Here is a 13,043-nt window from a genome sequence, read left to right on the forward strand (position 1 = left end):
ATTTTTTAAGCAATGTCCGAGTCTCTATTTGTTGTCTGGCAATGTTTATTCAGATGCATTTTGTGATGTCGGGCGTGAAAATACCTTAAGCTAAGCTTGAAAGCAATGAAGTCATAAAAGAATCATCCATAACTTGCAATAAGCAACATTTATTAAACATTTTTACTGTTATTACTGTTATTTCTTTATTTTCTGTAAACAAAATGCACAAAAAAGCTGCACGTTTGCATTAAGTTATATATACAATAATAATAAAGGACATTACTGTATTTTACAAACCAAGGACGTTATATAGACTCAAGTTAGAGAAGGGGTGCGTATTATACACAAGGTTTAGGTTTTTCAGGGGTACAGCTCCCTAAAAATCTCCTGCATGTTATACTCAAGGGCAGACTATACTCGAGGATTTACGGTACTCATCTGATAAGGGTACAAGCACATACATCACAACCATATTTGTGTAACATGGTAACCTCATATTGAGATAAACAGCACATGACCTAGCAGGTGGAAACCAGTTAGAATTTTCTTCAGGTTGAATAGCCCATCCCACTCAAAAGGTTCCTTAATAAGGGTTGTTTTAGGATGAATGAAACACCCATGTTTCCAATGGTGGATCATTCAAATCCCAAAGAATTCCTCTCAACACATGGCTATGATGCTCCCCCACTACTCCTGCTCATGATCAAAATGGCACATATTGTCAGCCACTAAGGGACATGCTCAACTGGTTAAGGTCAAGCAAATGACAAGCAAGTCTGTGGTATTGAGCAGAATATTTGCTGTATCCCACCATTTACACCAAGACAAAACATGTACATGTTAGCACATCCAATCAGTCAAGATCAAAAGCCACAAGAACCACTGCCTGGTAGGGGCCTATCTTGAATGCTAGAAATTGTACATGTGCCCTACTTAACACTGTGCAAACACAACTGATCATGGAATCATGTAAATGTTAGATAGCCTCCATGACAAGTATAAGTTGTTTTTAATCAAACTTTCCAGACAATAACAAAGCCTCTCTGCTCACTTTGCTATTTAATTAGTTCTAAGGGGAGGTCCCATCACCATTGGCATGACAAAAGATGAGTGTGAAAAGATTATGGAGATACTGGAATGTAGGTAAATAGATGTGGGTAATCAATGGGAATATTCCAGAGTGAGAGCTTGTCTGTAATATTGTTCACCATCTTGGCATTGAACCCTGTGTCAACACTGTTGCAGAAATACCAGGGGCTTCAGAGAGATTACTATGCACACTGAAAATATGAATGCTTTCATGAAATTCACCCATACCTTCAATCATTAACACTGTGTAAAATTTTGGGGCCTGACTTTCCTATGTTTATGTACCTGCATTGCCCTCTCTAATCCTCCTTCTAGAAAACAAGAAGGTGCAATTTGGTATTGATTCTCATTGCAATGACAGTGCAGTATTACTGGTGCAGCACAACAACGACTTCTCCACACTTATGGCAACTCATCCCCCACTATCCAAGACTGACTAAGGTTGAAATCTCATTCAATACTTTCAGGAGGAATTGTTACCATGCTGCTTCCATTTATTACAGCATGTTCCATAATAATGTTTTTTTTATTCAGCTGTCTTCCATACTGCCCCAATACATTGGTTTCCTAACTCTACTATGTTATTTGGATGTTCTTCCTCTTCAATATGGCAAATTTCTTTGGCCTCAGTATCTCACCTGCCTTTAATATGCAGTGGGTGGTTAGGGTGGTAGATTTCTTTTTCCTCACAGTGCAGTCCGTTTTCTTGCATTTCATTTCAGTCCTGTTTACAAGTAGTGTTCCATGTAAACAATGGAATTCCCAAAATTCCATAGTATCCTGCAGTAGCAAGTTCTTAATACTTGAAACTTCATCAGTAATGTTAAAAGCAGTTGGATTTTTGCAGTAGCACTATATGGCTCAGTTCCTCTAAAACAAGGCAGAAAACTAAGCCACACTAACAGAAACTTGCTACCACACACTACCATTCTCTTCAACCCTTTAGCATTTAAACTGGCCTTAAGTGACCAAAATATTCTACCTGTTTAATGTTCAAAGCAGCTAGATCCAGCCTCTCACATCTTATAAAATTATTTTAAAAATGAACAATCACATTATCAAAATCTTTAAGCTTCAAGATAATGTATGATTAATTCAAGACAACTTGAATAAAGAAGCATTGCATTTGACAAAATAATCTGAATGCTAAAGGGTTAAAACAATAATGGATGCACTTGGAATGGTCATAACAGCCTCAGTAAATGCTACTGTAACTTAACATCTCTGTCAAACCACAGACGTTTGCAGTGCCAGTTAGTCCTTGTCTCAACTTGGTTTCAATCTCAACACTCCTCTTGACATCACTTAAGGGTATTGCATAAATACGTCAAAAGCTCTAAATTGCTTGCTTCTGGACTGTTGCAACCAGCTTCCCTTTAATTTTAATGCAGAAAGTTTTTATCTGATCCTGCATTACATGCAAATTGCAGCTTTGTGGGGTTTTGGTGTCGCTGGAATAGCTAATCCAGCTGGTTTAACAAAGATTTCAGTTTTGCCCTTGTTTACCACCCCTCATACTAGGAGTACTCTGGTCTTCATTCCTTCTGAACAGTTTCCAGTACATCTCAATAGGAATTCCAAGACCGTCACAAAGAGGACTTGAGAAATAGCATGCTCCATCATGATGCTTATTTTTAGTGTCTACCAGTTGGTCATGAATTCCTATGAATACTGAATTAAGATGTAACATTATAATCATTTAATGTCTGTTTCCCATGCTGGCATGGGTTGGACAGTTTGACAGGAGCTGGCAAAGTTGGGAACTGCACCAGGCTCTACTGCTTGTTTTGGCGTGGTTTCTACAGCTGGATGCCCTTCCTAATGCCTGTCACTTTACAGAGTGTACCAGATGCCTTTTATGTGGCACCAGTGCTTCTCACCCACCTGTGAGAAGCAAAAAGGCCAATTCTTTTTCATTAGTTCATGGAACATTATTCCATATGCATGTTGCAGGTCAAACCAGATAACATGAAAGGCTCTTTTCTTTTAACCTTTCTTAGAATGTTGAATGAAGTTTCAAATCATCTGGATGTGCTTAAGACAACCTGGAAATCCTAAGACATCAGCTTTCTGAATCACTATGGATGAAGCATGAGTCAGACATGCAAACTACGTGTCCAGCTCATCAATACCTGTTTAGTGTGGAATCAATATTGCCAGTGTTAGTTTGAAGAAGTATTTCTGTGTATGTAATCCTATCTTGCCAGCTGACATTGAAAGAATCTGGAAACACTGGATAAATAAGGCTGCCTTAATAATGTGTTGGTTGTGTGTGTTCCAGGTCTTGCACACATATAAGAAAAATTGGAAATATACAGGTTGTCCAGTAGATGGAGATTTTGGTATGGTGGCTAAGATAATTGTTTCTGTCAATCCTTTCAAAAGGTGCAATGACCAGTTAAAGGTGGTACTGAATCTCATCACCCAATATTCCTCACTGTACATTTGAATGAACCAATGAATAGTCATTCAAAATGATGATGCCAAGATATGTACAGCGGGAGACTGTTTTAATGCTGTCGTACCAAAGAGAGTAGGACTGGAGGATGGTACAGCATGTCACTGACACTCTTTCACAAGTTATGGCTACTAGAGCTCTAAAAGCACAGCATACCATAGCTCAATAATCTGTTCAGAGCTGAGCTTAGTGATCTGCAGCTTTCTGCTGTTTAAAGTTTCTGTTGAATCAGAAGTTAATAACGTCTTCCCATCCTCTTTCTATTTTGAGAAATGACAGCATAGTCACATAAATGAATACATTAAACCAATTGTCACCTAACTTTTTTGACCACTGACCCCCTTTAGCCACTTCTTCCACATTGACCACCCTCCTCATTTAAAATATCTTAATATGCTACCCTACTGTACTGTATCTTAAATGCATAGCAGGTACTGATGCTGGCAATTAAAATGTTAGCTAAAATATACATGTATGACAAATTAAGAAATTCTATTGAAGATGACACACTTTTTACATTTAAAACTAGGTGTATCAGTATACAGTATTAAACTTTCAATTTTTATGAAATTGTTTCCACGGATATAAAATGTGAAAAGCACATCATTATGCTGGAATATCTTTTATTGAAATTGACAACATCAATGTGAGGGATGAGCATGGTGCTAAGTATTTCAGGCAGTTCATCTGGGTGAGCTGGTCTTTCACATGCCGACCCCCATTCAACCCCTTGGCTATGATTGACCCCCTATAATTCCTCACTGACCCCTAGGGGTCCTGCAGACCCCTTTTGGTGACCCCTGCATTTAACAGTCCAGGAGCCAGCATGTAGCCAAACCTGGCTCCTGTTTTTACACTGAATAACTGATTTCTACCGCCTGCAATTAACAACTTCATAGCTGTTAAACTGGCAGAGGCAATCTGACAGAACATTTCATACAATTTCTCTATTAACAATTTTAAAAGCCTTTTACAGATCCACAAATGCAATGAACAGAACTGGATGTTATTGCTTGCATTTTTCTCAAAGCTGCCTTGACTGGATCAGTTACAGCAGATACCACACAGTGACTCTCGTGTAATATTTTCTAATATTAGAGCAGTTTTTCAAACCTGATCTTGGCCAAGATTTTTGTATCAACTTGGAGGAAACAGATTTTTCTCCTTTGTTTATGTAGTGACAATGTTAGTCATTTCAACATTGATTTCTCTTGGTTCCATGCTATCATAACGTAGATCTCAGCTAAACTGTTGTATGATCCTGATTTTTGAACGTTCAGCATTTTTGATACAGCAGAGGTTGGTGGCTCTATCAGTTGTTGTTTGTTCCTTCTCGAGCCATGCCTGGCTCATAAGGGCTGGTTTCCCGGTTTCCTTGGCGTATAGGTTACCCACCTGGATGGGACGCAGGTGAGCTGCAAGATGCAGGAGGAAAGAGTGAGAGAAAGTTGTGGCAAAAGAGTCAGCAGAAGTTCGCCATTACCTTCTGTGTTTCGCTCATAAACACATACATCGCCAGGTCTGAGATTCGAACCAGCGATCCCTCAACCGTCAGTCTGCTGTTCTAACCACTAGACCATGTGCCTCCATGGCTCATATCAGTGACAGTTTACGAGTATTTCCCAAAATTCTCCCTGGCTGGAGTCACTGGTTTAGGAGTTGGTTGACAGGTTTTTCTCCAATGATCCACTGTCAATAGGAATTTGAATTTTTTAAGGTTTTCAATTTACCATTCATTTGCACACACACACACAGCAAGATGATGTCTCTGGATAAACTTTGAAGCTAAGAAAAAAAAAGAGGTTGTGAAGGGGGATGGATGGGTTGAAAAGAGGAAACGGAGGGGAAACGAAGAGGGACAGAGGCAGGAAGAGAAAAAAGTAGGGGAGAGGGAATAAAGACAGGAAGGAAAGACAGAAAGAATGACGGAAGGGGAATGAAGGGAGGGAGAGGGGCATTGGAGAGAAGGAATGAATGAAGGAAGGAAGAATCGAAGAAAGTGAAAAAAAAAACAAAAAAAAATAATAAAGGCAGTGAATGAAAAGTATAAACAAAGCAAGAAATATACAAAAAAAAAAGAACGAAATACGGACAGAGTAAAAAGAAAGGGAAAGAGAGAAAGCAATTAAACAAGACAATAAAGTACCGAGAGAAAAAAGAAACGAAAAAGACGGGAAAACAAAAACACGGTAATCGGAAAAAGAGAAGGAAAACAAAAGAAAATATAAGTACAAAAAGACAGGAGAGAAGAATTTTACTCGGGTTGTTGATATTTATGTATGGGAGATCGCCTATGTTTGTTTATAATATTTACCATTTGAATGGGAATATGGCTTTGAATTGTGGCTCAACTTCTAGGAAATCAGGGGTTTTAGCAGAAAAGCCTCTCCCTCATAGAAATGTGGAGACAAATACCAACGATGTCGATAGACAGGCAAAAAGGAGAGACATAAATTAATTCTGTAAATAAACACTTGTTAAATTGGAACAATTATGAGTGAAAAAAATCTTATTTGGGTCACCAGAGAATAAACTGTATAAAAATAATTTTAGATATTTCGAGACGGTTGAAAGAGTGCAGTAGGGTAAAGTAAAATAAATATTTTAAGAAAACATAAGCGCTCGATAAGGGAGCCCTAATACAGAAATATCACTAGTTAAATGTTAAAATATTACACACTGAGGGAGAAAAACATCAAAGTAACTAATCGAAAAGTCAATTTATAATTGGAAGCTTTGTTTACTATGTAGATATAGAGTAAGGAAAGGCGACAGGAAGAGGAGCTGTTATAGAATATATCAGATAAACACAAATAAATATCAGTAAATCGATGAGTAAATAAAACAAATATTCAAAGAAAGCAATGTGGTGTTGTGAAAAATAGTCAATATTTTGTTTTTAACGATCGTATGTGATTAATCACACTGAAAGTAATAGTCATTGGTTGTTAATGAAGACAATAACACAGACATATGATATAAAATATAAAAATAGGACGAGCTTTTCTTTCATAGCCTCACCATAGTCAATTAGTACCAGTAATACAGGACCCCGCTGACTTCATTAATTTTATCGTTTCCCAAACAAAAATTAGTGTCAGCAACTTTTATTGAAATTAATGACTAAATAATAGCGAAAAATGGCACAAGGCCACGTATTTTGGAGAAGTAACTCAGCCCCAGTTCTAGACTATTTGCCCAAACCCCCATGGGAATTGAACTGGAAACCTAACAAAATATATTTTGCCTGAGATTCTCTACCCAGAAATTTTGGAGAAGGAAAATGACACTAAATTAACCTCGGTATTCGATGAGTATTTATTTATAAACCCTGGAAAATAATGTTGATACTAGCCCAAATTTGAACTGAGAACGTAATAATAATAATAATAATAATAATAATGATTTCTTATTTAGGAACAAGATCAGCTATTTTCAAGGGTGGGGATTAGTTAAACCATCGACTTCAGTCTTCAACTGGCACTTAGATTTTTTTCGACCTCGGAGGGATGAAAAGCAAAGTAAATTTCGGACAAATTTTAACTCAAATAATAATAATAATAAATGAATTGATTAGTTGATAAATTAATTAATTAATAATGCTGACAGTGGTATTAATAATATTGACAACGAACTTACGAGCAGTTTTTCTTCTTCGTCAACAAGTTTGAAGCAAACACATTCATCGTAAGACACTTTGTTTTTGTTTTGAGCAGTGGAGCCCGTTTGGGGTAGTTTTTTGTCAACTTCCTTCGAGGTTGTCGCCATATCTTTTTCGTTGATACACACATCAGGAATACTTTGTATACTAGAATCAGAATGGGCACTAGAGAAGGACATTTCTGTTTCGGGCAGAGTTTGTGCAAGCTCTTGTGGCAGAGTCACATAAGTTAGGGAATCATCATTGTCACCGATAGGAGATAAAGGTTTAATAATTGGATTACAAGTAAACACTGTGGCTGCACTTGCCGTGTTAGAAATGGTGCTATTGTTATTATTGCTCGTTGTTTGAAGTAGCAGAGTGGCTGGCTGGCTTTGATCTGAACATTGAGGAAGTGAACTTGTATTAGGAGTTGGGTGCACTAATGAAACTAGGGTTGGTTGCTGAGCTTTTTTCTCGTAGTCACGGAAGCGAAGTCGCCTATGGGAGCACCGTCTGCTATTAGAGCGATGTAAGGCTTCATTGCACTGGTAGCACAAATTTAATTGACAATCTTCACAGCGGACATCAGCATAGTTCTTGTTGTCACAAAATGAACTAGCGCAAAGCTTTGACGACGGTGGTGGTGCCAATGGCTGTCTTTCATGACATACAAACTTAGAATTGTGATGTATGGTTTTTTCACAGTCCTTACATTGAAGTGTACCACATTTATCACATCTGAAATCAGCTTCCGTCCGGTCCTGGGGACAGCAAAGCCGTTCCTGACAGAATTCTCGAGACGATCTCACCTTTGAGGAAGCTGTCGTCGATGATGATGACCTTGGGATCATCATTTACTAAAATAAAGATACTTCTCACCACTATTAGCATCCATTTTGGAGCAAATTATTATTTATGTTTCACTGCTGCTGTTATATAGCCTCGGTATCACTTCAAGTTAGTTTCGTATTCGAGCACCAACCACCGCATCTTTTTTCTCGAAGTTTCTTTAATATCAATAAACTTCAGTTTTTATTATATTCCCTCCAAATCACCTACGTATTTATTGTACCAGCTACAGCCTTACAATTTCTATAAATTCAACAGACTTGATGTCAGCAGCTGATGACCTGGAATAAAACACCTTTTTATCAATGTTATTGTTATGAAAATAAAGTCTAGCTGACGGGTTGCTAGAATTAAAAATAGATTATGAAGTATGTAGATATGAAAATGGAAAACTTGAATAGAGGACTGACTATCGTAAAAATTACTGGCTTTTATGTTATTTCTTCCCTGGTTAACCTTAATCAAAACATTTTATCGAATGCATCATTCCAATCGTGATCATCCTGTCTTTTTTTCCCTGCAAATAATGTATCTACAACCACATATCCTTTAGAGGAGCTAAGATGCAAGAGATTTGTCTGCTATTTTTAGCACTTCTATCGACCACGTACAGGCCTCCTTGAGAGCTTGACGTAATTCATTATTATTTCTTTTCCTTTTAAAGAATATATTTAATTTTCCCCAAAGACAAAACCATTATGACATTATAATTGATATATCGTGAATGTCCCTATGTGATTTTATTTGATTCCACAAAATAAATGTCATTTTTTTTTTCTCTATTAAGTTGCAATAAAGGTATAGAAATGTCATGAAAAATGTGTTAATGAATGAATTAACAGAAGACAACAATACTTAGATGTAGGATGTAGTTGCTTCTGGTATATTAGCAGAACTTAAAATGAGCGCAGGATCCAAATATTGGATCAATCAATATTTAACACTAGGAAATTCTATTATTATGAACTGCCAGAAGTAATAAAAAGAAAAGATATTGTATATGTAAAGCTTTACTTTAAATTACTTTAAAGTACTGCTACTGTATATCTCTCATTGAGAGATTTAGGGACAATAATGTTTCTATTTATATTGTATATGTTAAAAGCAATAATTATCTCCTGCGATAGCGCACGATGCCAACGGTTTAAAGTGTATGTCTTTAGAAAGTAATAGAGAGTATAAATCCGATTCCTGATCTGCGCACCTCGACACGCTGATGTGTCGTGAAATATAGCAAGGTGCGTCGAAAAAAAATTACATTTTATGAACAAGAAAGCTAAAACTTTAAATACAATATAATAATAACTGTTTTGTTTACTAAATAAAGAAGTACTTAATTGTCCTTATTTAGATCATAATTCATGGATTAAATATATGAATACCTTTTCTAGTGCGCTGTTTGATTTTTATGCACGAAGTGCGCAAAAATACTATTTTCTTTAAAGTGAGACGTCAGCAAAAAAAAAAAAAAGAAAAAGACAAGAAAAAGTTGTGAAGTAATGATTGTTGTTTACTGAATTAGCAGACCTACGACTGAAGAGGGTTTCCAAATTTTACATATATATATATATACATATGTATGTATACATATATATGTATGTATGTATGTATGTATGTATGTATGTATGTATGTATGTATGTATTCTCATGCTTATATTCTTTTATTCTTTTATTTGTTTCAGTCATTTGACTACGGCCATACTGGAGCTCCACCTTTAGTTGAGCAAATCGACCCCAAGACTTATTCTTAAGCCTAATACTTATTCTATCGGTCTCTTTTGCCGATGTGCTAAGTTACGGGGACGTAAACATACCAGTATCAGTTGTCAAGCGATGTTGGGGGATAAACACAAACACACACACACACTCATATATATATATATATATATATATATATATATATTATATATATATATATATATATATATAAGTTCAGCAAACAATTTAGATTCAAATGAATATGGTACTTAATTTAGATGCACCAAAATTTTTTTATGGTGTCACCCATATGTATGAAACAATTGTACTAAATTACCGGATTCATTCTTGTTGCTTAACGGGCTTCTTTCAGTTTCTGTCTACCAAATCTATTCACAAGGCTTTGGTCGGCCTAAGGCTATAGTAGAAGACACTTGTCAAAGGTGTCACACTGTGGGACTGAACCTGGAACCATGTAGTTGGTAAGCAAGCTACACAGCCACTCCTGCACTTATATAGTTGCATATCTAGACATGCTCATATATATTTAAATGATAAACTTCTGAAAAGTTTTACAGATTTTTACAGTTTGAGAAGCCTAATTTCTCAAGATTGGTATTTAGATAGTGTGTCACATATCCCAGAGCCCCAATAATTACAGGTTTAAATCTGAACTTGTAATCTGGATAGAGTAACTGCAGATTTCTCAATAGTTCAACGTAGGTATTTTCTTTTTCGCAGATCTTCAGCTTTATGTTGATGATGGAATCACTCCGTCGGTTCCGACGACGAGGGTTCCGGTTGATCTGAATCAACGGAACAGCCTGCTCGTGAAATTAACGTGTAAGTGGCTGAGCACTCCACAGACACGTGTACCCTTAACATAGCTCTCGGGGATATTCAGCGTGACTCAGAGAGTGACAAGGCCGGCCCTTTGAAATACAGGTACAACAGAAACAGGAAGTAAGAGAGAGAGAGAGTCGTGGTGAAAGAGTACAGCAGGGATCACCACCATCCCCTGCCGGAGCCTCGTGGAGCTTTAGGTGTTTTCACTCAATAAACATTCACAACGCCCGGTCTGGGAATCGAAACCGCGATCCTACGACCGCGAGTCCGCTGCCTTAACCACTGGGCCATTGCGCCTCCACTCAGCTTTATGTTAACATTCACTGGGCAGCTAATTTCCACAACTGTACACAGTTTCTCATCTCTATCCCAAACCATTACATCAGATCTGTTGTGCTTACATTTTATTGAGGTCTTCACTGGGACATTCCACCAGTACTCCTTTTTATTATGAGTGGCTATGGCTTCTAGCATATTGTGGGTTCTTCTGTCTTTGTTGTCGGGGTTATCCTTCTGATAGATTTCATTATATAGTGTCCTAACTACATCATGTCTCATCAGTAGATAATACCAGGATGACATTTTCGGACAACTGTTTATGATGTGGGTGATATCTTTGGCATAAACTCCACAAAGTCTGCATTGGTTTTCACATTTTACTGTTTTTCATACATTTCTATCCCTTTTGTGCATCAGGTATTTAGTTGCTATTTCCTGTTCCTGGATTGCAAATGCATACCCTTCAAAGTGGAAGTTAGTAATCCAGCTATTGGTCCATGATAGACCACTTTGATTATCAATGTTACTATCTGCTCATATAGGCTCGTCCTTTTATCTGATGATACATTGGCTTAGATCTCATCAAGCATCCAGTCGAGCAGCCCAAATGTTGGTATGAGTACTGACGCTTCAAACACACAGTGGGCCACTGTTTTATTGAATGCAGAGAGTTCTGAGGTCCAAATTTTCTTTATTCAGCTGAAACATTTAGTGATACATGTTTTGTTACAGATTCTGTTGTAATATATTTTCATCCACCCCTAGATATCTGTAACATTCCTTGTCAGATATAGGGGAAACAGTCAAAACATTGATGGAGATGTTGCTAGTCTGGTTTACAGTTTTCTCCCTTTTTACAACCATATACTAACATTTATCCTGACCAAACTCGAACCCTACATCCTTTGAGAATGTTGTACCAAGTTCAAGACTCTTTTTCATCTCATGCATATTCTTTGCATAAAGTTTCAAGTCATCCACAAAGAAACAGTGTGTAATTTTGATATTTCTGTTTCCTTGTGAATCAGTGAGATATCCTTCAGACTTCCTTAATATGAATGACAAGGGGTTTACAGAAAGTATAAATAAGATCATTGAGAGGATGTCCCCTTGGAATATACTTTTGTGATATTGTATTCTATAATTTAAAAATATTTTTCTTTAATAATATTTTTGCTGTTTTTGTAAAATCTCAGAAAATAATTAAAAATTCACATTTTTTGTCAAATTATTTTGTTATATTTGTCTATCTATCCAACTGTAAACATTTTAAATATTTCACTAACTTTTTGTTATAACTTGGCAAAAGGGTACATTTTTTGCCAAAAATTGCTAAATTTGTTCCCACACTCTTTGTGCTTAATTTCAAAGTGGTGGCTCACAAAGAAGCCAGGTTAGCAATGGGTTTGACTAAGCTCACAGGAACTTTCTTCTAGCATCAATGACTGGGGAACATAGTCAAAGGCTTTTTTGTAGTTTAGCCACATTGAAACTAGGTTCCTCCTATGTTCTTGCACTTCTGATATCACAGTTTTGTTGATTAACAATTGCTGGGCACATTCCTAAACACTTCTCCCCAGCCGCTTGTTCTGCTGTGATGATGTTATTGGTTTCACAATGGTCCTAGAGGAAGAAGTTTAAACATGCTGTATAAATCTTATACAAAAAGTTCTGGCATGCAATAGGCCAGTAATTTTTTGCCATGCTGGTAGTTCTGCATTTGGGGATCAATTTTGTCTCTGCCACAGCTAACCAGTGTGGTATTCTACTGTTCCCATTGATAGCATGCTGGTACAGATTGATAAGATATAATTGGAAGAAGGTTAGCTTCTTGTACCAATATCCAACAATCAAATCTCTTCAAGGTGCTTTTCCATCCTGGAGTTTCTGGATCACAGTTGCAGGAGTTTCCCTACCAACATTGTATGTCTTGTGTGTAACACAGGAGCTGTATGTATGTATGTATGCATACTATCTTTTTTCATTTTCTTCATTTAGTCATTGGACTAGTCATGCTGGGAAACCATCCTAAAGGGTTTAGTCGAACATATTGATCCCAGTACTTATTTGAGTTCTATTATGGCAACTTACTGATTGTCCTATACTATACATACATACATATATATATATATATATATATATATATATATATATGTGTGTGTGTGTGTGTGTATATATATATGTGTGTGTGTGTGTATA

General features: G+C 36.8%; 1 protein-coding gene across 1 annotated transcript in view; it reads right to left on the reverse strand.

Moving 5' to 3' along the window:
* Nucleotides 1–8,125, reverse strand: part of LOC115217240 (zinc finger FYVE domain-containing protein 1) — a 30,611-nt gene extending 22,486 nt beyond the window's left edge. The window contains exon 1 of the mRNA XM_029786882.2: nt 7,169–8,125. Coding sequence (XP_029642742.1) covers nt 7,169–8,026 — 858 coding nt within the window. The 5' untranslated portion in view covers nt 8,027–8,125. The remainder of the gene's footprint in view (nt 1–7,168) is intronic.
* Between the last annotated feature and the right edge of the window lie 4,918 nt (nt 8,126–13,043).

The sequence above is a fragment of the Octopus sinensis genome, linkage group LG11, assembly GCF_006345805.1.
Source record: "Octopus sinensis linkage group LG11, ASM634580v1, whole genome shotgun sequence".
NCBI classification, from domain to species: Eukaryota; Metazoa; Mollusca; class Cephalopoda; order Octopoda; family Octopodidae; genus Octopus; species Octopus sinensis.